At 36.6% G+C, this 27,636-nt stretch overlaps 2 protein-coding genes, 1 long non-coding RNA gene and 1 pseudogene across 7 annotated transcripts in view; 2 read left to right on the top strand and 2 right to left on the bottom strand.

Moving 5' to 3' along the window:
* Positions 1-1,503, bottom strand: part of LOC127412244 (calmodulin-lysine N-methyltransferase-like) — a 185,104-nt gene extending 183,601 nt beyond the window's left edge. The window contains exons 1-3 of one of the 3 annotated variants that reach the window (XM_051648466.1): positions 1,362-1,503; positions 1,137-1,269; positions 810-988 (exon numbers count right to left, since the gene is read on the bottom strand). In XM_051648466.1, the coding sequence (XP_051504426.1) occupies positions 810-988; positions 1,137-1,247 (290 nt within the window). In that variant the 5' untranslated portion in view covers positions 1,248-1,269; positions 1,362-1,503. Of the gene's footprint in view, positions 1-809; positions 989-1,136 lie in introns of all 3 variants that reach the window. The other 2 variants (XM_051648467.1, XM_051648468.1) reach the window with 2 other exon arrangements.
* A 161-nt stretch (positions 1,504-1,664) lies between these two features.
* LOC127412247 (uncharacterized) lies at positions 1,665-4,356 on the top strand. Of its 3 annotated transcripts, XR_007892397.1 has the most exons (4): positions 1,665-1,945; positions 2,994-3,121; positions 3,617-3,683; positions 4,183-4,356. It is a non-coding gene; the product is annotated as an uncharacterized LOC127412247 (long non-coding RNA). The 3 variants fall into 3 exon arrangements; XR_007892396.1 differs by having other exon boundaries at positions 3,617-4,356; XR_007892395.1 differs by lacking the exon at positions 3,617-3,683.
* Positions 4,357-5,923: 1,567 nt separating this feature from the next.
* LOC127412026 (prolyl endopeptidase-like) lies at positions 5,924-17,637 on the top strand (annotated as a pseudogene).
* On the bottom strand, positions 17,361-27,120 carry LOC127412243 (neutral and basic amino acid transport protein rBAT-like). Its single transcript, XM_051648465.1, has 10 exons — positions 26,453-27,120; positions 24,618-24,797; positions 24,147-24,289; positions 23,745-23,870; positions 22,855-22,974; positions 21,726-21,850; positions 21,428-21,629; positions 18,598-18,774; positions 18,368-18,493; positions 17,361-18,275 (listed from the first exon to the last, which is right to left on the bottom strand). The coding sequence occupies exons 1-10, from the start codon at positions 26,871-26,873 to the stop codon at positions 17,850-17,852; spliced, it is 2,046 nt and encodes a 681-aa protein (XP_051504425.1). The 5' UTR covers positions 26,874-27,120; the 3' UTR covers positions 17,361-17,849.
* Between the last annotated feature and the right edge of the window lie 516 nt (positions 27,121-27,636).

Here is a 27,636-nt window from a genome sequence, read left to right on the forward strand (position 1 = left end):
TGCCAACCAGCATCTCAGAATAGCATTCTGAGATGATATACTTCTCACCACAATTGTACAGAGCGGTTATCTGAGTACATATATGGCAACATTATGATGGAATTCAACCCACAGTTTATGAGATTGCTGTAAATGTGTACTGTAGAATATTATACAAATAAATACTGGGGAAAATACCACCTGTACTTTTACTCAAAATATTAACCTGCAAATGTTTAAGGATGTTTTCATCATCATGAAAAGTTTTAGTTTTCAACTTTACAGACTGACAAGACCAAAAGACTGAATGGGGCCAATTTTTGGAGGATATAAAGAGTGAAATGTAAAGCTTATAATCTTATAAAACCAATTACTTACATTAATTATTCTGTTACAACTCATGTATTATTTGAGCTGTTAAGTTTAAATCGTAACTTTTTTCAGTCATATTAGGGTTTGTTGACATTAATTACATTGTGATGGCAACGAAGTTGTAAAATTGGCTATAACTTTACACAGAAAAGGTTATATAGTGATTTTATGACACTAAAAACATGTTAACATGCATATTGTTTACGTCTTGTGGATATACATTTGAAGAGAGTATTTAAACATTTACAGATTGGCCCCCATTCATCGTAAGTGCATCACTGGAACCCAGATTTGTGCTTTTTTTTTTTAAAAAAAAGGAGGGGCAAGTCAAAATTAATGTTTGTTGTAATCAATATTATACCACAATTGCTATCAATTAAGCTTAACTTGTATTGAACCCAAAATATTCCTTTAAAGCTAAAATTGTTCTAATCTACAGTAATCTATACTTTTTATACCTAAGTAAGGCACTGTACTGGGGAAAGATGGCACTTCTGTACTCCACCCACTGCTCGTCAGATGGGTCATCTGTGTCTGTGGGAGTGACCCTGCTTCTGGAGAACAGGTCAAAGGAGGAAAATCTTCGGACTGACACCTGCTGAACATCAGAACTATCCAACTGCTTCTGTTTCAGAACCTGAATTGTGAAAGACCAGTAAGACACTTCAACCTAGATACATTCATAATGATATAGCGTTATCCATGCAGGCTATATCAATACATTAATTAGTATCTAAACCAAATGACATGTAAACAGCAGCGCAAATGGTCATTTGACACCTCACCTGTCGCAGAAGTGCCCATCGTGCTCGCGCGACATCGGTTCCACAGTCAGAATCGTGATTTCGCTGATTATTCGCGTGCATTTCTGTCGGGGGATCTTTACATTTATTCATGCCAGAGCAGCTTGCTTCAATCCTGTTCAATGTAAAAAAATAAAAAATAAAAAAAAATAAAACTATTTAAAAAACAAAAAATAACGTATCACAGTATAACTAAAACGACAATACCCTGAAGACTCAAAGCTAAGGTTTGTTTGGCATTTGTTCTCTGGATGTGGCCAGACTCGATCTTTCCATTTAATGCCGTTTTTACCAATTCGCCGGTATGCGACGGTCTCTGTTGCTTAGTAATAATACAATTCCATGCTACTTCCGTACACCACATCCCCCGGCTGCAGGAGTAAAGCAAATGTAATACACTGAGAGAATCATCGAACATTCCGCTCTGTCGGCTTTCATCTATGATTTCTCATTCGATTGATCGTGCCTGAACTAGATGTCATATTCTCGCGCCACTCTGTACACGTCAATACGCGGCAATACTTCTTATTAAACACATGGATAGGAGGGAAGTTTAAATATTTTGACACTTTTTGTCACACTTTTTTATTGTGACACTTATATAGAGCGATATTGTAACATTAAGGCAACAGTTGGTATGTCGTTCATTCATAAACAGAATCTGAGCAGACTGCATCCTGCTGCATTAAATAAATCTGATCACCTCCTCATGTTTGCTGCTGTTACGGTCTGTTTCACGCAGTGTACATCGGAGCTCATGTGTTCCTTATCCCTTTCGGCTTTACACTGGTGTAAGCTCAACTGCATAGTTACACATACTAATCTTTTGAGTTGTTTTGAGCGGTATGTTACCTACAAAAGTAGTGTTGCAATCAAAGATAAGAATAGGACAAGACGCAGAAATACTGTGTATGAGAGTTCAAAACTAACGGCAAAGAAGGCTTACCTACCAGAGACTCTGAATGCATTGAATCAATGCACTTGTGTGTTGTCAACATCAATCCTTTGGAATACACACACATATATATATATATATATATATATATATATATATATATATATATATATATATATTATATAAAAAGGTGCATACCTATTTTGTTACTAATTTTGTCTTTATACAAGAAAACCTATGTCTACAGAGTTAAAGGGATAGTTCACTCATCGTTAACTCACTTTAATGCCATCCCAGATGTGTATAACTTTCTTCTGCAGAGCGCAAATGAAGATTTTTAGAACAATATCAAAAAATTCATATGGAAATGAATTGTGACCAAACCTTTGAAGCTCCAAAAATCATATAAAGGCAGTATAAAAATTATCCATATGACTCCAGTGGTTAAATATATGTCTTCTGAAGCGATGCAGATACTTTAGGTGAGGAACAGATCAATAAATAAAAAAATAAATCCCCTTTCACTTTTAGAATTTAAAAGTGAATGTGGCGATTTGTAGTAAAAACAATAAATAAAAAAAAGGACATAAATATTGACCTGTTTCTCTCCCATACCTATTATATTGCTTCTGATGACATGAATTTAACCACTGGAGTCATTTATGGATTACTTTTATATTGCCTTTATGAGATTTTTGGTGCTTCAAAGGTCTGGTCACCATTCACTTGCATTGTATGGACCTACAGATCTGAGGTATTCATCTAAAAATCTTTGTTTGTGTTCAGCAGAAGAAAGAAAGGCATACACATCTGGGATGGCATGAGGGTGAGTAAACATGAGAGATTTTTCCTTTTTGGGTGAACTATCCCTTTCAAATGTATCTAAAGTTTCAGAAACATGATATGCAGTCATTTACATAATGGACCTCTATGCATTCTTACAGGGATCCTCAAAGACTACAGTGGAGCTCTCTAATGCCTAACTATGGAAACTCAAAAGTCAAGAGGAGCGTTTAAAAAAATAATTGCATTCGGTTCATGAGAGATTTGTTAATGTAGCCAAGAAACAGAGGTAAGTTACTAATTGTTGCACCTGCAATGTAAATGGCAGGGTCAGAAATTAAGGGGGGTTAAGTGACTAAAATCAAATTGCCTCTGTACTGAATTTTTCAGTTTTTTAATATTCAGATACAGTTTTAATATTTGTATCAATAAACTGATTAAATTTGACATTAACTAATGAGATATAGGGAGTTTCTGTTTGTTAACATTAGTAAATGCATTAGGTATCATGAACTAACAATGATTATTTAAAGCATTTATTAATCTTGGTTAATGTTTATTAATATAAATTAAATTGTTCATTGTTAGATCATGTTAGTTCATAGTGCATTAATGTTGACGTCAAATTCAATCAAATTCAAGGGCCAAATGTTGCCCCTTAATGCAAAATGTATTTCTGACACATAATTGATATACAGTATGGTGTGTGTATATGACATAATTGATTTACAAGTTGTGACAAATTAGCCATTTTTAGTCATCATTCTTTCAACATTATCTCAAGTTCCAGGGACACTGTCATGTATACTTTGAAGATGGAAAAGTGATCTATAGATCATCCTTGGGACATGGTAAATTCATTAGGCTACTCTTTAAATAATGAAAACCCCATTACCCCTTTGTCAACACATGATGAGTATACTTTAGACACAAGATTAAATCTTTTGAATGGTAAAACAGACTTAGTCTTTTGTTTTAAAATATGTCACAGAGGAAATATTTAAATTTATAAGGTAAAGCCTATTTTCTGGGAGAGTTTCAGGTAGAAACAAGAATGTGACATGCTCTCACCTACAGAGAGCATGCTGGCAGCCACTGTGAACAAAGATCACCATGAGGAGACCAAATGTATGTTGGTCTATATAGGGGGTGTCAGCCATCCTCAGAAAGTCCTGTTAGTTTTAGACAATGTGCTCAGCTTTGGTAAGATCCTCTGTCATAAAGGCAAAATTCTGCAAAAAACAGAACATGAAAACTGACTGCATTGAATCATACATGTTTGGTCCTTTAGCCTGCAATAACTTTGATGGAAATGAAAACCTTCTTTACCAGTGTCTCCTCTTTGTACAGAACGGGCCACGGATGATGTCCTGTTCTACAGCACACAGGAAGCTCTTCAGAGTTTGCTTGTTTTCCGGCTCCATCTCAGTGAGACTGGTATCCAAACCAACCTTGTTTATGAAGAAAAAGATCCAGAGTGTTCTTAAGTCCAAACACACACACACACACACACACACACACACACACACATATATATATATATATATATATATATATATATATATATATATATATATATACAAATGCATTATTATAAAAGTATTAGTGCTGTCAGTCGATACAAACTCTTTATCGTGATTAATTGCATAATTTTTCATAGTTAAACTCGATTAATAGCAGATTTTGAAATTGCTGAAATTTGACTCGATATATATGTAACAACAATGCTTTATTAACATTTTCCAAACAAAGCCTTCTGCAGTATAAAGATAGAAATGCACTAAAATAGCACTGTGATGGAGCATGGTCAGCGCTAAATCAGCTGATCAGTGGGAGAGTGAGATAAGGAGGAGCCGGAGAGACCAGTTCAAGAGAGAGAGCCACACGTGGCCGCATTGGATTTTTGTCTGTTCATTCATGTTTTATGTTGTTTTAAGTTCATTTATATCATTAAACCTTTATGTTGACTGTTCAGCTGGTTCCCGCCTCCTCCTTGCCCGTCCTTATACTGTTACAAGCACCAATTAAAATAACATTAAGTGGGACTTTGACTAATTGAAAGAACTGTTCTCCCCATAGGTTGCATATTCATTGCGATGGGCATTACATCTCTTAAAGGAATAGTTCACCAAAAAAATGACAATTCTCTCATGATTGACACCTTTAAGCCATCCCAGATGTGTGACTTTCCATCTTCAGCAGAACCGAAATGAAGATTTTTAAGCACATTTCAGCTCTGTATGTCCATACAGTTAAAGTGAATGGGTGCCATGAGGCTGCTGGCTGTTTGACGGTCCAAAAGGCATATTTAGGCAGCATAAAAGACTCCAGTCAATCAAAAAATTTCTTCTGAAGCAAATCAATGGGTTTGTGTAAAAAATAAATTGATAATTAAAACTTTATTAATTAAAAGAAATGCTTCCTATGGGGCCTGGGTAGCTCAGCGAGTAAAGACGCTGACTAACACCCCTGGAGTCACGAGTTCGAATCCAGGGCATGCTGAGTGACTCCAGCCAGGTCTCCTAAGCAACCAAATTGGCCTGGTTGCTAGGGAGGGTAGAGTCACTGAGGTAACATCCTCGTGGTCGCTATAATGTGGTTCGCTCTCGGTGGGGCGTGTGGTGAGTTGTGCGTGGATGCCGCGGAGAATAGCTTGAAGCCTCCACATGTGCTATGTCTCTGCGGTAACACGATCAACAAGCCACGTGATAAGATGTGCGGATTGACGGTCTCAGACACGGAGGCAACTGAGATTCGAGGACTTAGAGCGCATTGGGAATTGGGCATGCCAAATTGGGGAGAAAAGGGGAGAAAGAAAATGCTTCCTGCTACCAGTTGACCCATCAAGAAGCTGTCGCGTGACGTAAGCGTGATAGCACTTTCACGTGAGAAGACGGAAGCGCATTCTTTGTTTGCAGTAGAGGAATGAACATCACACAAGAGTTAGGTCTTTTCAAACAGTTTCCCAGCTCTGGCAGGAAGTAATGATTTATATTTAAAAACTATACTAATATAGTTATTAATTGCATGCGTTAACTTTGACAGCTCTAAAAAATTATGTAAAAATAACTGCCTAAATCCATTCATACAGATGTTGAAAGAGAAGGTATTTCCTGACACAGTCATTAAAGATTGCAACAGTTTTGTTTGTTTTTTTAGTTTGTTTTTTTTTTGCACCTCTTGCAATTATTATGAATCCTTTAAAAAATATTGTTTAACTGGATAAATAGCATCTTATTTGATTGTCATTAACATTTTTTTTTAAGTTTATGGCGTGATGTATAGCCTATATAAACCAAAATATACTTTGTAACACACTATGAATTGTTGCACAATATTTTTCTAATATTATTTCGATAACAATCAGCATTAATGATTTTGAAGAACCACTTTAGTTCATTTTGCACCATATGAGAATTGCAGTCAGTACATTGTGGGTATTCTTCAGATTTTGACCATTTAGGTCATAGAGATTCAAATGTTTATATTTTGACTTTAGCTTCCCTACTGGGCCTGTGGTCTTGCACCACAGCATGTTGGGACTGTGGAGAGAGGGTCATTAGGTTTCCTCCTCTCCTCTCCAGTGCACCCACCTGTACGCTACCTCTACTCCCCCAGGAAACAGCAGCTTTCCGTAACAGAGGAGGACACCCAGTATATCTCCCTCCTGGAGTGTAACACAACTCGCCTGCAGGCAGTCAGTCAGGTACAGTATGAATAATTTGATGCTCTGTAAAAGTGTGCTGTTAAGCAGAGGTGAAAAGTAACGAATTGCAACTACTCTCGTTACAGTACTTGAGTACATTTTTCACATTTTTAAAATTAAGTATAAATAAATAATAGTACTTTTACTACAGTTGATTAAAAATGAAGTATTCAACTTTGCTACCATTATTTTTCACCACAATTACAAAGTACAAAAAATACATAATATTTCTGAATTTTTGGGAAGAAGAAAGTTATCTAAGCTAAATCTGTTTATAAACTAAAATGCGTTGTGTGCAGCACGACGGAAGCCCGTAACGCACAGCAGCTTGTATAAACTGCCGCTGGTGTCTTTTAGTGTTTGAATCGATCATATCTCTCACTAAACTCTGTTTATTTTTGCTTTATTTTATTCAGTTGGCAGTAGGAGCTGATAACAGTTTGCTTAATAATCTCATTCCATATCTGGATAATTGTTGCATTATCATAGAAGATAAATTTCCTCGATGATATTGCATGATATTAGTTTTGTACAGTACGTTAACTTAATGGCCAAAATACTTGGACATGCGTGAATGAGAATAATCCTGAAATAGGAATGCACATTATGTAGTTTAGAGACGATTTAGAGACATTTAGAATGTTACAAATGGCTATTTCTATTTAAATAAATGTTGTATTCTTAAAAATTTCTGTTTGTCCATGAATCCTCTTGAAGCAATGCAGGTCTTTGGCAATAGAAGCTGCTAGTTTAGGGATGGGCATGAGAACTCGAGTACTCGGACGTGGCAGCAATGATTGATCATGAAAACGATGATCAATGGTGATCATTCATGATGTGACTTTTCACTTAATTCGAAATTCAATGACAATTACCTGACACTAAACACAAATGTGTCAAAGAGGGAGCTTATTTTTTATTTAATTTTGAGATTGATTACATTGTGATTTTAGGGGTACATTGATTGTCAGAGACCAAACTGATACACGACACTTGAAAACGTTTGCTAAACACGTTTTATAATCATTGCGTACAAGAACTTTGACTCAGTAATGGATATTATTTAATAAAAGTGAATGTTTGTCACTGACTGTAAACCTCTGTCCTGGGTGCCGAAATGTTTGCGTGAGGTTACACACACCTGCATTTCGACAAATGGGAGTTGAAGATTTCCACACGAGTTTCCAAGTTAGAAGTCCAACATAAAGTGTCCTTCCGTTGCACTTTCCCCAGTTGAAAGGTGGAAATTCAGACTCTCCGAGTTGAATGGAACGCTTCATGAATCATCACAGCAACAACAATACAGAGCATTGCGGCTTTCCCCACAGGAGCGAACACTTAGGGAGACACACACACACACACACACACATACACCAGTCATGTGGCAGTGGATTCAACGCACTGAAGCAATGCATATACAGCAGGAGAGTGTTTCAAACAGCTAGTCAGAGCGCAGCTAAATGGAACAGAATGTAGCGTCTTCAACGCATATTGAAAACGTGATGGTTATGGGTCTCCTGTTAAATCAAGCGCTTTTTGAAAATAGACGGTTCAGACAGTCACTAAAAAAACTAGTGCGCGCTTACTATGATTACTACGATAATCTGAAGGAAGAACAGACAGATGCGTTGTGCACATTCTTTCATTGAGTTGGGCAGCATATCTTCACATAATGACAAAATATGATGTATTGTATTTTGATTATGCAATTTTGATTATGCAATCTTTTGTACATTTGGTAACATGTTATTTTATAACAGCCTATAATAATGAATAGACGATACACTGGAACAACAAGAAGCAATGCAGCAGCCAAATACATTTGTCAGACATGTTATTATATATATATACAGTTATGTACATGTCTTTGCCCCTCGAGTACTCAATGAGTAATTAGTATTCGAGTAGACAAAATGTCCAAAATCCCATCCCTAGCTAGTTTAGGACCGGTGAAGGGTCTGTTTCCCAAACTAGAGACTTGTCTTTTTGTTGTGCATCTGGCTGTCCACTTCCCTCTCTATCCTGGTTAGAGATTGTTTTTTCAAAACAGTAATGCATGGAATAGCCTTCATCTCTCTAAAACAATAGACTTAAGGAGAAAATTGAATTTTGGGAGAAATGTGTTTCTTTTTGCCGATTTTTAAAACCAAAATTTGACTTGCAAGTGTAAAGCAACTTGTAAGAACTCAATACCTCAGCAAATGGGAAAAACCCCACTGTATTGTGATTTCCACATGGTAGCGCAACTATTTTCAATTGTTCTAATAATAAAAAAATTACCTTGAGTACCAAATTAGCACTTTGAAATGTAATAAATATCACTTAAAACAATTATTTCAAACTGTAATAATATTGGCAATGAATGTTTTTGAGAGAATTTTTGATCAGTTTAATGCATCCTTGGTGAAAGGAAGCATAAGTTTCTTTTAAGAACAAAAATGTCTTTGTGTTCTAAAATGGAAGCGTATATACTCTATATAATATAATTTTCATAAAGTAACTTGTAACGTAATTACTTCAGTAGTTTTTTGGCAAACTACTTATTTACTCTTACTTGAGTCATAATATTTCTCAGTACTTATACTTGTACTCAAGTGAATTATTTCTTCAGTAGCAGTACTTTTACTTAGGTAAAAAAAATCAGTACTCTTTCCACCACTGCTATTAAGCACATATCACTCTCACATGCAGGTATAAGGGCTCAGAATAGCTATCACATGCATACTACTGAGTCTATATGATGGAAAGGCATATCATGGAAAACAGAATTTTCCTTGCTTTTTTATATATATATATATATATATATATATATATATATATATATAAAATAAAATTTAAAATTCTCTCATTATTTACTCACCCTCATGCCATCCCAAATGTGTATGACTTTCTTTCTTCTGCAGAACTTAAACAATTTTTAGAAGAATATTTCAGCTCTGTAAGCCCTTACAATGCAAGTAAATGGTGGCCAGAACTTTGAAGGTTCTTCTGAAACAGTATAATAGGTGTGGGTGAGAAACAGATCAATATTTAAGTCCTTTTTTTTTTATTTTTTTTTTTTATAATAAATCTCCACTTTCACTTTCACATTCTTCTTTTTCGTTTTTGGCGATTCACATTGTTTGTGCATGCCGCCTACTGGGCAGGAAGGAGAATTTATAGTAAAAAAATTTTTAAATATAGATTTATTTCTCATCCACACATATAATTTCTGAATATATGGATTTAACCACTTGAAACGTATGGATTATTTTTATGCTGCCTTTGTGCTTTTTGAACCTTCAAAGTTCTGCCCATCATTCACATACAATGATGGACCTATAAAGCTGAGATATTCTTCTAAAAATCTCTGTTTGTGTTTAGCAGAAGAAAGAAAGTCATACACATCTGGGTGAGGGTGAGTAAATGATAAAAGAATTTTCATTTTTGGGTGAACTATCACTTTAAATCCACTCAACCCATTTATGGATGAAAAAAGCTGCAAAATTGGGTCAAGTCTTTGTATTGATGTCAACCATGAGTTCATTAACATATTACCACCCACTTTCACATATCAGCACCTATTTGGTATTCAGCAACTTGTCCATCCTGATGATCAACAATGTAAATTACACCAGTACACAAAGCCACTCATAACAGAGGTAATTTATATATAGAAGTTTTAAAGGTACTGTGGGCACAGAAAAGTTACAAAAACAGTCTGTTTAATTGTTATTACACGTGTTCACTTTCACAGCCACGTCACACCGTTGGCTTATCTTCAGCTCACAGAGATTGTCTGCCGCCCACCATTTATCTCTCTGTTGTCAATCCCCAAACCCCCTTCACAAGCATTCTCCCAAAGAGAATGAGTTGGAAACATCTGCCTTTGTTGCAAGAAACTTTTACTAAGATTATAAGTAATAAAATGCTACAAAAATGTAGAATATAGCATCTTTAATATGGCAAAGTCTGTGCTTTTAGGATGGTACAATAGTGCCGTTGACTGTCCTCCACATGCCTGCATTAGCTGGTCTAAATAAGTCCCCGTTGCTTCTGCATGTATATGGAGCTTATGGCGTTGATCTCAACATGACCTTCAGTGCTGAGAAGAGACTGCTGCTGGAGGACGGCTGGGCTCTGGCCTACTGCCACGTCAGGTATTGAATGACAACTCACAACACCCTTCTTTATAGGTATGTACAGTAAAAGGAAATGTTCGGACCTTAATGTTGTAGTCCTTGAATATTAATACCAAGAATGACTACTGTATAATACCTGGAGAAAGCTATGTGTTAGCGTCCTAATTCCATCTCAATGCACTAACTGCTCTCGTAGTGTTGGTGCTGTCCTAGCAGGGGCGCTGTGCAACCAAAACCCACAGCTTCTAAGAGATGTAATTCCACAGTTGGATCTCTTAATACATCATACATTAGTGGTTCTGAACTGATGTGTCACAACCCAAAAATGATCAGATCAATTGACTGCAGAAAGCAGGGAAATAATGTCAAATTCAAATAATAAAATACAACTAACCATATAATCCTGCATTGTTAAGATGGTAAAATAAATAGGCCAAAAGTTCATAAATATTATCAATTTTTAAAAGGGAGGAGAAAACTCTTGCCACACCTTAAGTAGTTGATGTCAAAGGCTGGGTATTCAGTAAAACACTGTTTATTTGGCACAAATTCATGTGTCACTTGGTAAAAACTAGACAAATTAGACCCATGCCCTCATCTTTGAAAACCATGAAAAAAGAAACACTATCCAATGTTCTCTGAACCTCTCAGCCTACAGTTTTATTTTCTTTGCAGGCACCTTTTCTGGATGTATTTGGCACTTTGCAAGATCCATCCCTGCCACTTACTATATAGGAGAGTGGGGAGACCCCCTTATAAGCCCAGAACACAGGGACAACATTGCCTCCTACTGTCCCTGTCTCAACATTATACCACAGGTAAATCACTCAAACAACACAACACATGAATTATGTGTTATAATTCAGGGGCCAAATAACAATTGTTTTTTCTTCCAACTTTACCCCTCTATGCTGATCACAGCATAATCAGAGGACTTGCAGAGTTCCTTTATCAGGGGTGCTGAAGTATGTGGAAAGACTGAGGAAGGCCATCTAAACGTATACCAGTTGTGTGAGTGTTAATGATGAGTATATATTAGCCACACTTAGCTTCTTTTGTTATCTTCACTTTAGTTGAACACGAAAAATAAGGGCTATTTTATGAGAGCAGTAAGCCATGAGAAGTGCACAACATAAAGCAGAATGCATAAATTCACTGTAATGTGCACAGCTTCGAGAGCCTTATTGCTTTTTTAGTATTAAACAGGTAGATTTGATTCCAAATTTTGGAAAGATCTGCCATTTGGTAAAATAGCCGATTTGAACAGACCAAAAAGACAGCCTGATCTCACATAAAAATTGGCAAGTGTGTGCCACATCAAATGTTTTTTTTATCAATTGCTTGGCAGACATAAACATGATACAGTTAGGCTTATAAATTAGTAATAAATGTATTTATAGAACATTGGTTTCTTTAATCATTCTGTGATATCTGCTGTTTTAAAAAAGCAAAAACCCACTCTACCAAACTTTATTACAGTAATGTTGATCTGGTTAACACTTTAATGCATACCTCGGGAGTCGGGACCTCATTCCACCCCCTATACCTCATCAATTTTTTTTAAGTTATGACCACAGCTCTTTATTCCACAACCTTTCTCTTCTGAATAATGTAACAAAAAAAACAATAAAATATTGCAAAATTGTAAAACATTTTTATTTATTTTTTTAGAACTGCTTAGTTACCAAAGTGTATAGGATCATTAAAGGCCCTAAATACTGTATATAATAGTGTCGTGTTTTTTTTTTTTTTTTTTTCAATTCCATTAATCAAATTTTTATGATTTCATATCAAGCTTAACATTGTGTTTGTTTTTGAGTTGCCACAGTATGCAATAGACTGGCATGTCTTAAGGTCAATATTAGGTCAAAAATGGCAAAAAAAAGAAACTTGTCAGTCAATCATTGTTTTGAGGAATGAAGGCTATACAATGCTTGAAATTGCCAAAACACTGAAGATTTCATACAACAACTGGCTCTAACAAGGACAGAAAGAGATGTGGAAGGCCAGATGTACAACTAAATGAGGATAAGTACATCAGAGTCTCTAGTTTGAGAAATAGATGCCTCACATGTCCTCAGCTGACAGCTTCATTGAATTCTACCCGCTCAACACCAGTTTCATGTACAACAGAAAAGAGAAGACTCAGGGGTGCAGGCCTTATGAGAAGAATTGCAAAGAAAAAGCCACTTTTGAAACAGAAAAACAAAAAGAAACGGTTAGAGTGGGCAAAGAAGCACAGACATTGGACAACAGATAATTGGAAAAGAGTGTTATGGATCTTAACCCCATTGAGCTTTTGTGGGATCAGTTAGACTGTAAGGTGCGTGAGAAGTGCCCGACAAGACAGCCACATCTATGGCAAGAGCTACAGGAAGCGTGGGGTGAAATGTCACCTGAGTATCTGGACAAACTGACGGCTAGAATACCAAGGATCTGCAAAGCTGTCATTGCTGCACATGGAGGATTTTTTGATGAGAACTCTTTGAAGTAGTTTAAGAAGTTATGAAAAAAAAAATCAAATAGTAATAGTAATTTTTCCCATTATGAATGTCCTGACTATACATTGAGATTAGTTCAATGCTACTTTGGTGAATAAAAGTACCAATTTCTTTCCATAAGAGCAAAATCTGTACATTATTCCAAACTTTTGGCCACCAGTGTATGTGTAGCTCAATATGTGTTTGACAGCCAGAATTGTCTCATGAAATTTCAGTTTGGAAGTAATGAATCCTGTTCTATATATGCTGCATCCTCTCTTTGATATATGACAAATAAAACACCAAAATATATCAGAATATATTCTATTCTATTATTTTAAAATTGTCTTGAAAATTTAATATTATCGGGGCATTTTGTAGATGCATTTGTGATAGATATACATTTCTGTGCAAAGGTTTTAGGCACTTGTGAAAAATGTTGCTTAGTGAGGATGTCTTCAAAAATAATGCCATAAATAGTTTTCTTTTATCAATTAACGTCATACAAAGTCCAGTAAACAAAAAAGCAAGGTTTGGAAATACATGAGGGTGAGTAAATTATAATAGAATTTTTATTTTTGGGTGTGGGTTTAGGGCATTGTGCTTCTCATTGTGGTAAAATCACTGTAGAGCACAACCTCAAGTGACTTATTGCTTATGATTATTATTTTATTTATTTATTTTTTGCTGAGCTATTTAAATTAAATTAAAGGGACAAATTGGTAACACTAAATGTATTACTACTGGAATCTGGAAATATCATTAGCTCAAGGATTGAAGACTGTTATCAAAACATTATGCCTGTAAACCAAGAAGGGAAATAAGTTAAGTATGATTGAAATAAACTTCACAGTCTGTAATCCAGACCCTCAAATAAACCCCTGGGCTCAGGAGAAGCACTTAAACTCTCTCCTCAGGAGAGCAGAGCACTGATCTGGAAACAGGTGATTTGTGGAGTGATTCCTCTCCGTACCAACCTGAGGTCACCTTGTGTGTGAGCTGCTCCGTGAGATATGCTGTCAGCACATCTTAGTCCAGACTCCCTTAGTCAGAATCCCTCTCCATCTGTGTGCCATCAATTATCTTTATGATACACACAGAGACACATGCAAAGCTAAGTCACAAGCACACGCACACCTCTGCTAACACCACACACAGATACACAGATCGAAAAAAATAAAGTCTCCTAATCTCTCCCTTTCCTCTCTGAGAGATAAAATGCTGATCAGAAATGCTGCCAGCTTGGACGATTAACATGTTTATGAGATATTGTACCAGGCAGAGAGATAAGGAACAATACACTAGGCTGAGCAAAGGTCAGGAGAAGGCTTGTGAAACATGTGGCTCAGAGAAGGAGAGGGGTAGAGAGAAACACCGGCAACCAAGCTGCAGATAAGAGGCAGATGACTGATTTTTAAGGATTAGGTATATGATTTTTGCACTCAGCTTCACTTCAGAGAGATCCCATCACTGTGGAGAAATAAGCCAGCCAGGCAAAGGAGTGGGCCAAGTCCAGATACCTGGCAGCCTCTCATCAGCCACTCTGTTTCAAGAGCATTGACTTTAAAGTGCTGGCATTATGATGGAGAGCCAGTGTACCAGATTATGCTTGGATATTGTCAGTCTAGTCTAGTCTTACCTATCCAATGCATTTAGCACTACGACAAACTACGGGCTGTTCACACCGAACCCGTTTAACTTAGTAAACATGCACTAGACAGAATTGTTTAACCTCCTCCACTGTAGCTTAATGAGCCAAATACAGAATTCGGGAACTTTTTTCATGGAAAGTTATGCAAAAAAATTTTTTTCCTACTACTTGAAAGATATTAATGAATAAATGTTGTGAGATATCTCATCTGTCTCTGTGACAGCTCTAGACTCTTTAAACAGCAAACAAATATGTGTCCGTGGGCCACGGTCTCTGACACTTTCTGCCTGTCAATCATTTTGCACGTCATAGTATTTTAGTTGCAGCGAATTATTGAGGCTTAATGCCATTTTTATGCCATGTTGCTTATAACAGTTGTCAGTTGAGGGCACTATTTTGCTGCTGTTGTTTTTGACAACCGCTTCTGCTCAGTGTCAGTCTTAATGGCCCTGTTTCCACCTGGTCTTAAGATGCGTTTCAGGATCGCAGAAACCATATAGGAATGTGGTCAAAAACGGCTGTGTCCACATCGCAATTGAAGTGTAAATGCTAATCCGTCCTGTATGCGTCTCGGCAGCAGTGAAGATCCCTCCGTCAATCAAACGCTGCGCTAAAACAAGAGTGTAAATTTTACTGTTTATGAGCAGCTTTAAAAGGATATAACTGTCCAATCGGAAAATGTAAAAAAGCTGATACATACACAAACACGAGAGCTTCACAGATCTTCTTTAATGTGTCTGATATCAACACAGATGACAAGCACGAACACCTGAAGCTCTTTTAATACTGGTAATCCACTAAAATAACAAATAATTGTGCTTGACATGTTGGGTTTGTGATTAGATTAAATTCCAACTGCATCTGGGAGAAACAGCACAGCGTTTTTTCATGCTTTATTTGTCTTTTCTGACTTTGTTGTGCTTTAATATCATGCAGTAACACACTGACATAGTGATTGATGTAGTATGTCTTCATGAATCAGAGACCCTCCCCTCCAAATCCATACACAAGTGGTCACTGGAGATGCATTTAATTGACCAGGTGTAAACAGCCATATGTCTCACCTGACCACATGTGATCGGATCACCAGAGATGCATCGTAATACCAGGTGGAAACAAGGCCAAAAAAGCTTTATTTGGTATCTTTGGAGTGCTGGGTTTTGGAAAGAGGGGTGTGGCTAATCCAATGACTCAGCTAGTGGAAATTCTAGAACAACTAAAATCATTTAGCACCCTTAAGCCAGATTTAAAAACATAAGTCATTGCAGTAGATGAAAAAAAAACAAGTGGTATATGCAAACAAATGATACTTTTTCTCAAAATAAACTTTTTTTTCTGACTTGTCTTAGCTAATTTCCATTAATTACTTTTAACAAGACTTAGACGGAAACAGACCTTTTTTTTTTTTTACATTTTCTGCACTTATTTTGGGGGAAAATATGCAGAGAATTGATTTAAACATGGTAAAATGTGTTATACAGAGCTGACAGTACTACAATTGTTGGTAGTTGAAAGCATAATCAGATTAACCAAAAGATTTAAGAAAACATGTATGGATGTGTCAAATTTTATGAATGACAGTGCGTTCCAATCCTGTGGATATCTGTGTAACTTTCTGAGGGATATTGTGGCCACAGATTCCATGTGGGCCTGTGTTTAACAAACTGGTATCAAGGTACTCTTTAGTGGATGTATGAACTCGGTCACACTCATCATTTACTATGAATCAATTATGGATTACTATAGATTATTTACATTTACATTTATTCATTTGGCAGATGCTTTTATCCAAAGTGACTTACAAAAGAGGAATATATTGTAAGCAAATCATCTTAAGGAGACAGTGGTATGAAAAGTTTCACTAGCATCAGACTAGTAGTATTCAAGACAGATTAAAGAGCAACAAGATTTCTTTTTTATTTATTTATTTTTATTATTATTTTTTTAGTGACTGGTTAAGTGCTCATAGAAAATATGTGTTTTTAGCCATTTTTTTGAAGACAGAAAGTGAGTTAACCGAAATGATGAAACCGAAAGTCCGGCAAAGTGTTTTGGTGCCTCTTTGTGTTGGTACAACAAGGCGCCGTTCCTTAGCCGACCGCAGGCTTCTGGTGGGAACGTAGCTCTGCAGAAATGATTTTAGGTATGCCAGCATCAGAGGCTTGAATTTGATATGTGCATCATTAGATTATCATTAACTCTGGACATGTTCCACTAAGTTTGAGAACCAGAAAGTGTTCAGATACTATTTGTCTTCATACTGAACAGTATATCTATTGTTTTATCATTTAAAACCTAACAAATATGGGTCTATTTTGTTACCTAATGCATTGACACATTTTTAAGTGTCCAGCTTTTTAAAATACATGAATAGTCTTAGTGTAGTGTGCCTCTTTTATGATCTATTATATATGTACTGTTTTACAATCAGCACGTGTCCCAACTGTCATTCTGGACTTGCAGCCAGGGGGTGATCACATTGGCCATGAGGATTTTCAGCTATCCAGCGTTAAAGATGTATTGCTTTGTCTTGACACTCAATGAAACCTCTCTCACTGTTTAGTGTTATACTGTTTATTAACTTATACCATGGGGATTGAAGTCTTCTCTGGTTAGAATGCTGTTAGTGATCATAAGAAATGGCTTACATGTTTACAGTGTCATGTAATGGTTTATTTTTGCAGGTTATATAATAATCATTACATTATATAAAACTTTCCTTTCCCTTCTCTTTTTTAGAGTACCCAACAGATGGCCTTTCTTTACACAGAACTTGGACTAGACCACCAAAAATCTTGAAGGAGACAAAAGGGAAGGTCAAATGATCCCACTTGCAAGTCCCGTTAACCCCTAAACTGAAACAGAGTGTATTTGTTTGTGCTGAAAATACCAGATAAAAAGATTTTATTTTTATATAAACTAAACATTTATATATAGATAGATAGATAGATAGATAGATAGATATGCTGTTTATTTAAGAAAATGAAATTAAACATTTCTTCCAAGAAACCTGACTGATAAAAAAACGTATCTTTCTTTTAATCTTCTAAAAAGTATCTTTAGCACTTGTACAGAATATCTAGTACATCCATGTAGCAGGCTTTCTCTGAAATATAACACTCGGATGCATGGTTAGGGTGGAATCGGCTATTGGTGGAATATTCCAGGAGCAATCCTTGCCCTTTAGATGTTGGAATTCTGGATTTGGAGAAAGTCTTCTGGCTAATCGGTACTGTACTTAAATGCACAGTAAGGACATCTGGCAGCTCACTAACCGAAGACAGGTCTGTCTCAGTATCTTTGCCAAAGTTTAGAACAACCAAGAAGGCTTTCTTGTGTCCATCCATCTCACGCAAATAAATGAATACATTAGCATCACTCCGGATGTAGCAGAACCAGCCTCGGTTCAGGGCAAGCTCAGCCCCTCTGAGCAAACTCAGAGTACGATATTGTGAAATTATGGAATTGGGATCGGCCTGTAGAACCTGGAGAAAAAAGGATGATTTAGCATTAGTTGTTAATGCCAGGTGTAAACAGAGCTATAGTTTCTTGTAACACTATTCTGGAAGCGATGTACCTCCACGTTGACAGTTGTGTAGTCTGGAGCGATGTCAAGCCACGTGCCATTTTCATTTTCACTAAAGCCAGCATTGAGTTTATCGCTCCATTGCATTGGCGTACGCTGTGGGTCCCGACTATTGTTCTAGGTAGTTAAAATATTATCATTGTACAAATGTGCTACAATTTAATGTGTTGCAGCTAATTACTTATTAAAATAAAATTAAAACAGTCATTTCTTTCACTTACTGGATTGAATTTTCCAAAAGGATCCTGAATGACAGATACATTTACATTAATCATGCCAATCTCCTCTCCATAGTATGTTGTGGGAGTTCCAGGAAGTGTTAACAACAGCATGTTTATAGCGCGTGTATATTCCTTACCAGCACTTGAGCCTATGCGTGGCTTGTCATGGTTTCCCACCTATAAATGCATACAAACAACTGGGTTTAGTAAATATAAGAGATTATACTGTGAGCAAAATCTGCTCTCCACATGTAACAAACCTTATATTTTTATTTATAGGTGTAAAACCTTCCATTTCTATACCACGAGTGGCACTATACAAAATTTAAAAAATAACAAGATACATGTAGGATACATGATCTTGGCTTTACAAAGCATTGTCTGAAAGTTTAAACTAGTTTTAAAAGTTTGAAGCTTGATAGTTATACAAACATAGTAAGACAAACAGCAGAGACAGGCCACTTCTATTAAAATTAATGGGAGAAATTGGAACGCCCATCGGTCAACGGATGTAGAAAGGAAGGAAGTCCCGCCTTACAGGTAAAAGAGCCAATCGCATTTTAGATACAGACATCGCCTGTCAATCAACTCGAGAATGCACATTAGCCATACAAACCGGGACAATTGTGTGTTATTTGCGTAATCTGATGTAAAGATGCACAATTTATGATACCAGTATTGTCTGATTTTACTGCTGAGATACGTTCTTTGATCGTAATCTTGACCAACTGTTTTGGAGATTTTTGGAGATAGGCTCTTGTATGCCGATTGTTTATATAGAAAAATAGCTGCCCGAGAGCATTCCAAAGATGGCTGCCAGTGGACTGACTTGGTAGAAAGTCTTTGCAAACCGCTAGCTAGCTAGTCAGACAGACTTTCACATAGATAGTCAAATAAAACGTCAGATAGACAGAGAGAGAGAGAGAGAGAGAGAACTTGAAGCAGATTAAAGGCCCTTTGTGGTTTGATTTACATTTACGTTTTTTGACAGTTAGAGTTTGAATTAACGAGCATTCTGTTGGCCCATTTTGATCGTCTGCTGTGCAAAAACCGTAAGTTCGATCAGTTTTGAAGGTCTGTACCAGGTTTCGTGGATGACACTTTATTAGGGTGACCATACATCCTCTTTTTCCCCGGACATGTCCTCTATTTTGTACCTGAAAAAACCGTCTGGCCATTTGGCTTTCTTCATATTGACATGCAGTTAGGACTCTCATACATTCTGTGTATTTGATACTCCACACCAGTTTTCGTGTTCACGTGTCCTTATGTGATTATTCTGACAGAGAGCGGCAGACTAAGGGTGCTTGGCTTCAGCCTCGTTAGGCTGGATATCTCGGCTGCCACATCATCAAGCAACATCGAAGGCCATCTCAGTTGTGAGGACACTTGGAAGGCAGCCTCGTTTTGCAGCCTTCTTTGCCATATTTTGGAGGATGCATCGGGTGTATCCTTTGTGGCCTTCAGTCACCCACAATTCTTTGCACATGTCCCAAATTATTTTAAAAAGGGTGGAAAACGAGTTGTGTGACCGTTGAGGCGGAAACCTTTATGACGCTGCTTACTTTTTTCTTTCTCTCCAAGTTTTTATTCACATTTGCACCAAGACAATATGTAGAAAAATAAAAAATGCAAGTAGTTTAGAGAATACAACAAATTAGAAAAAAATTAAGAAAAGGGCAATTACATGAATTTGAAAGCTTTAAAAGTTTTATAGTTTTTACAAGTCTAGGGTTCTGTTTTTTTTTTTTTTCATATTTGAAGGGGTTTAAATATACATTTTAAGATCAGTGTTGCAAAATGTATTATATAAAGGCTTTTTTGAGTGACTCTAGCTTTGTGAATAAAACATTTTGCTAAAATAATTAAGAGATTAAGGACATATTTCTCGTTTTCTGAAGTATATGGGTTTTCTAAACAAGGTAAAATATCACATGGTTCTAAGCTTATGGTTCGCCATGCACACTCACTAGACCGTCTCATTCTAGCATTGGGTGCTGAAGAGGAGTCTAGCCTACAGCCTCAAAAGGATTGGTCTAGGAAGGACACAACCTTACTAGGCTGCAGCCTTCCATTTGAGAAGCACCCTAAGTGTGCAGTCTTTAAAAAAAAAAAAACTCTCTCTCTCTCTTGCCAACCCGCTTGCTTTCTGTGCGCGCACTGTATGTGTGTAGGCAAAATGTCACCTGACGTGCTCTGCGCTCTCAACCAGAATCATAAATAATGTAAGTTGCGGAAAAAAATTGACTCTGAAATATACTACTTATCAGGGAAACATAAACAAAGAGGATGGATAAAATAGACCATGATTAAAATTTTACAACCCCTTCCTCTGATATTTGTAGTGCAACCACTGTACTTGACCTGTAAAGCTGGTACTTCAATGCTAAAAAATGCAGAAAATACAAAAACGAAACACAGATCAGGCCATGTGAGGGGTGAAACATGTGTCTGCATTAATTATTTAATTTTTTAAGATTTACACATTTCAAATGTATAAAAATATCCCTAACTTTATAGCACGAGGAGTTAGTGCTAGACATTTTTGTCCCTGTTTAAGGATTTTGAAAAAATAATGACTTGTTTCAAACACTCCCCTTGTATTCCATTGTTCAGTTAAACAGGAATCCCCACCCCAAATTTCGAACATTGGTTGAGCCAATGTTGTTATGGCTGGCCCAGTTGGGTCACTCAAGCAAACAGACTGCAATTACATTTGGCACTGATAGTTACACAGAAACCACACACTTCACTTTTAAAGTTAATATATATATATATATATGTAAAATTATGTGATGCTTAAAGAACAAGCAGACATCTGGTCACTCACCACCCAGTTTGGCCATTTTCCTTCTGGCATGTTTGACATCCAAAAATCAACCAGTTCTTTGGCTTTATTTCCAGACAAGTCTTCAGGAAGATATAGCAGATAGAAGTTAAAGGGGAAGTCGCTCTCCGTGGCATACCGTGTGCCATAGTACCTCATGGTTTTTTCGATTTCTTCATAGTCATAACTCTCTATCACCATGAACCTGATTTGGATTAGGACAAAGAGAGAAAACGCCAAAGAGCCATTTACAAGAGAGAAACATGGTTGATTTGGGACGAAGTAGAGGTATTAAGGATACCTGTGACGGCCAGGCTCTCTGCTGTAGGTATCCATCTCTACCCTCCAGTTTGTCAGGATCTCATGTAGCCCGAGTTGTGAGTAGGTGTAGTCATGGTACAGCTCAAACTCTGTGTCTACAGTCGACTGAAAGACATCAGAAGAAATAGTACAGGAATAAACATTAAAATAGGTCTTGAAGGTATAGCCACAGATTTAGTGTTAAGATTATACTAGTGTTACAAAATCACTTACTGATCTTGTCTGTGCAAAGTTATATTCAATCTTTCAACTTCTGTCATGACCATGTAAAGCCAGTAAACCCCTGTAACTTTGCATGATACGTACATTAAAGCCAGAAAGGGACTGTTTACATAGAGAAAACTTCACCCACAGGAATTACGTTTGTAAAACTAGAACTAGAAAGTTCATCAGCTTAGAAAAGTAGTCCCACCTCTAAAGGGATTCTTTGGCAACTTTACAGAACACATAACACACATTTCTGTACAGACAAATTAATATAAACACTTTAACAAGAATTTGAGCAGCACATTTCTGCTTTTTATACCTTCCAGAATGACTTGCCCCATTGACTTCCATTCTAAGTGCATCACTCTAAACGCAATATTTGTTTGTTTTTGCAAACTGAGGGATGTCATGATAATCGACAGCATGCTACAGATGGTATTGTTAGATCTGAACTTGTTTTGAACTTAAAACATTCCTCTGAATTGGTGCTAACAAGTGCAGGAGTAACAGAAAAAAGGCATTAAAGATGAGGGCTAAGACAATTGAGTCATGCCATTGCCTTGTCTAGGCCTTCAGTGGTTTTATAATTGTCTGGAATTGGGATAATTGGAATGACTTGACAGTAAATCCAGAGAAATATACACAAGTAATCTTCAGATGCATTGTGAGAACAAAGCTTCTGACAATGGCACAACCCCTGAACACTTTGTAAGAATATTTTAAAGTGCTTTAATATAGCAAACAATTAATTGCTAAGAGTGTAAATTCCTCGGAATGTATGTTTCTTGATGGGGCAGAAAAAAAATGCAAAATTTCAGATCTACCACTTAATCAGTAAGACATTTCCCTGTTGCATCACATTAATGACTTTGGTTTATACAGTAGAACATTATTTTACTTACTGGATCTTGGTCTGGATCAACCTGGGGTTCGTTTCTCAAATGTGTGGCTTCAAGCATGTGTTTCACAGCATCCATGCGGAACCCATCCACGCCCTTCTGCAGCCAGAAATGGATTATATCCTATTACAGAGACAAGACACAAAAATAAAAGAGGGCCCACATTTGTAGTGAAACATGATATGGTACAGTGAATTGCAGATATAGTATTCAAAAGTCTAGATGAATAGCATTTTTGTTAAATACCTTAGGTTAATACTCCTTTATAAACACATTATGTAGACTAAGAGGTCCTGATATTATGCTAAAAACACTGGTTCTTGCTAACATTTATAGCTACTTGCTTTAATATAGTATGAACTAATAACATCATGGCTCAGTTCCACAAACCCAAACTCAACAGTTAACATTTCAGCACAGCTAGAGGTATCTATTACTCTTCCACTGGTTTCAGACAAATTATTTTGTGATTATAAACAAGATCTGTTACTTGTTACTAAATATATAGCTAACTAGTTTAACTAAAGGTTGCTTAACTAAAGGTTAAGTAAACAGAGGTTACTTTATTACTGATTAACCAGCCAAGGCTTGGGGGGGACCTGATTTGTTATCAATACATGTGAAATAAACACTTTTCAACATTATTTTCCTGATTTGCATATTGCATATTGCACATTTGCATATTGTTTGGCCTTTGCAGATCATGGTAATTTTAATAACTTTTTCAAAGTTTAATTTTAAGCTCATGTTTGTTTACTTTTGTACAATAAAGAGTTCTGGTGCTGTGTTGGGTTGCCACATGATGTCTGATATAAAATCTGGGTCCTGAAGCAAAATTAGTTGAAAACCACTGCTGTGTAAAAGTCTTTAGAATTCCTTTATGTCTGTCTTACCGTCATCTCCTGTATAACGAGGGGGTTACGATAGTTGAGGTCTGGCTGTTCCTTGAGGAACTGGTGGAAATAGCACTGTTTTCTCATTTCATCATACTCCCAGGAGGAATTCCCAAATACACTTACCTGATGAATCAAACAATGTGACACTATTGTCATCCATCTATTGCCACTATTATGCAATGAAGTTGTGCAATCACATTCATTTCCATTATTTCAGTCTTAATTCTACCAAAGAAAATACCCATATAGCAAAGCTTGGTGCTTGGACAAACATTCTGGATAGTTCTTCAAGATCGCTGATGATACTTTAGAGCAAATAAACTCCTAAAGATGATCCCATTTGATGACAGCTGTCACTATTCACAGATTCGTTTGCAATCTAAAGATGGACATTCATACCCAGTTGTTAGGAGGTTTGTCCTTTGTGCAGTTAACCCAGATATAGTAGTCTTTGTAGGGCTCAGTGCCATTCCGACTAAGTTGAAACCAGATGTGCTTGTCGCTGGTATGGTTAGGGATGTAGTCCATGATCAGCTTTAGACCTGAGCCAGAGAATCAGGTTATATGCTGTTATGAAACCCCAAAAATGTATACTGATTGATTTCACATTGTAATTGTTGAATGTCATAAGTTTGGAATTGTTAATTATTGATCATTGTGTTACTCATGAAGCCCATAACATGCTTAAATTACTCCTATAGTCTGCAGACTCTGCATTTTACCACAGCAATAAACACAGCAAAAGTTATGACTGAAGCTGGATATCAACACTATGATACTGTTTTAATGTTTTACATTCTAGGCTCACATCCACATCATCAGTGATGTTGTTTGAAATATCATGGATCTATTATTATAATGCACTCCCACCTTTGCCATGCATGCTTTCCAAGAGGTCATCAAAGTCTTCCATGGTTCCAAAGAGAGGGTCAACTTGCCTGAAGTCCTCCACATCATATCCAAAGTCCCTCATAGGAGACTTGTAAAAAGGACTTATCCAGATTGCTTTAATGTTCAAGTACTCGAAATGACTCAGTTTCTCCTTGATTCCTGAGGTCAAACATGACAACATTTATTGAATTATAGAATTGTTATCTGCACAATTCTGTACCTTTGATCTGTACTGATATGTTCAATATTCTTCTAATGTATCCTTATCAACTCAATCATAATAATCATTTTCATCTTTTTTTTGTTAATATTCCTGTCATTTTGGAGGGTCACTAAAGTAAAGCAAAGCATGTTTCATGTAAGATAAGCTGTCTTATCCACGATGTTTGCTTTGTGTGAACATGTTTCAAAGAAAAACAATAATGACCCTTTAATGCACTGCTGTAAAGTCAGTTTGGTGTACTTTATGACATATGCAGACTCAATTTTGACCATTATGTAAGAGCAATTAAACTTCTTACACTTGCATGAAACTATGGTGCTATACAGAGCCATTATGAGGGAAAAGCATGGCTTTTTGCATGTCTGTCCAGGCCATCAATACACCTGCTCCTCAAAGAGAACTTGACTACAGCATCAGTGAACTTACAGCTACTTCTAAGAGAGATTTCTTTTTCAAGTCAACTTGAATTTTTTGGGCAGACACTACAGTTTTCTCAGGGTTACAACACGACCCAAACAAAATGTCGGATATTTTTTTTTTAAAAATCTCACACTCAGTCTTGAGGGTCTGGAGGGGTCCTCTCTGTTTTATGGTTTGTCAACATAAACAACAAAATGGCTACCTGCATGTTGCTTACACCACAAGACTTTGATTTGGTGGACAAAAAATTTTTTAATAAAAGATTTTTCTGCCCTACTCATGCTAACATTTCTTTTGTCAAGAATTTCAGCTTTTAGAGAGACTTACATTTTTACTGTCTCTGGACGATTAAACCACATGACATTTTTTACTTAAAGGCCCCAGAAAAAACAAAGTAAATTACTTTGAACTATAAATCATAGAACATTTGTGTGAATTACATTTTTATGTATTTTTGAATAATTGTATAGATCTAGACCTAGATCTAGAAATGGCTATTAGCAACCTAAACATAGTATGGTAACACTTTACAATATGGTTGTATTTGTTAACATTAGTTAACATGAACTAACAATGAACAGTACATTTACAGCATTTATTAATTTTGTTAATGTTAATTTCAACATATTGTAATTTAAAATGTTAAAATAAAAAGTTGTATATGCTAACATTAATGTGAACTAACATGAACTAACAATGAACAATTGCATTTTTATTAACTAACATTAACAAAGATTAATAAATGCTGTAAAATATATATATATATATATATATATATATATATATATATATATATATATATATATATATTGTTCATTGTTATTTCATGATACCTAATGCATTAACTAATGTTAACAAATGGAACCTTATTGTAAAGTGTTACCCATAGTATTATTAAATGTATGAAACAAGAAAAGGTTAAGATAAAAAGCTTTGTAAAAATCTGCAAAAAAAGAAAAATAATAAAATCTAATTTTGGGCCTAATGTTGCATATAAAATGTGCACATATTTAATTAAACAGTGCCTAATTTGCACGTCAACGTGTATTGGTGCAAATGGTACTGCAAAATATGTAATTCAACATACACAGTACTGTAATAATGAGAGTAATAACTGTGCAATGTTTCATAGGAACACTTCATTGATACCTACAGAAGGGTCAAAAATTACCTTTAAGGTCTCCAACGCCATCAGCGTTTGAATCCTTGAATGATCGTGGGTAAACCTGATAGACTGGAGACACCTGCCACCAGCTAAGGCATCGCGGTGACAGTGCCACGATCGCAATGGTCACGGCGATAAGGGCCAGGGTGCATGCAATGATCAGCCAGAATAAAATTTCACGAGGTACCCGGTAGCAAGCTTGGTTTGAATATAACGTCAACACCTCCTTAGGCATTCCAGCATACGGTTTGATTTGAGTGTACGCGCTCTCTTCCAGCCTCTCTCTAACGGAGATGTTTGTGGTGTCGTGCTCTCGAGAACTTGATGCACCAGATGTATCATTCTCATCATCCTCTTGAAAGGCATTGTTCTGGACGCCGTCTTGCAGCTCCATTGTGTCAATGTTTGTGATTTTGATTGAACTCATTTTGCAGTTGCTGACCACAGTTGTTTTGTTGTAGCCTATGTTGTCTGCTTCATAAAATCCCTGAGGACAGTAACAACTCTTGTGAGAACCAACACAGCGAGAGCCCTGTTAAATAGAGGCATTCATAAGTCCATAGTACACAACGGCAATTCACTCTCCATCCCTAACACACACACACACACACACACACACACACACACACACACACACACACACACACACACGTTGGTGCGGCTATCCTTATGAAGACTCTCCATAAACATGTCCTCATAAACCACATTTATAGCATAATACCCTTGTAATTACCAGTTTGAAACCTAAAAAAAAAGTCCTCGTAAACCACCCACACACAATAAACCCCTCCCAGAGGAATGTGGCAGTTCTGAGAGTAGAGATTAGCAGGTCCAATGTCTTGGCAACATATTATTGAGAAGTCAGATAACTCAGTCATGGCTTTGACTATCTGCGACAATGTGACACCTTCCAAGGGTTTCGATGTTGCTGACAACTATGTCAAACTGTTTGATTTAGTCAGCTAATCAAACAAATTCTCTCATCATTTACTCACCCTCATGCCATCCCAGATGTGTATGACTTTCTTTCTTCTGCTAAACCCACATACATTTTTTTAAAGAATTTTTAAGAATTGTTTAGGGTTGCGTTTCCCAAAAGCATAGCAAGATTAAGTGGATCATAGAGACCACTGGCGCAAATGGTTTCTACGATCAATTTAGGCTTACAAAGCTTTTGGGAAATGCAGCCC

The sequence above is a fragment of the Myxocyprinus asiaticus genome, chromosome 21 (genome assembly GCF_019703515.2).
Source record: "Myxocyprinus asiaticus isolate MX2 ecotype Aquarium Trade chromosome 21, UBuf_Myxa_2, whole genome shotgun sequence".
In the NCBI taxonomy this organism is placed as follows: domain Eukaryota; kingdom Metazoa; phylum Chordata; class Actinopteri; order Cypriniformes; family Catostomidae; genus Myxocyprinus; species Myxocyprinus asiaticus.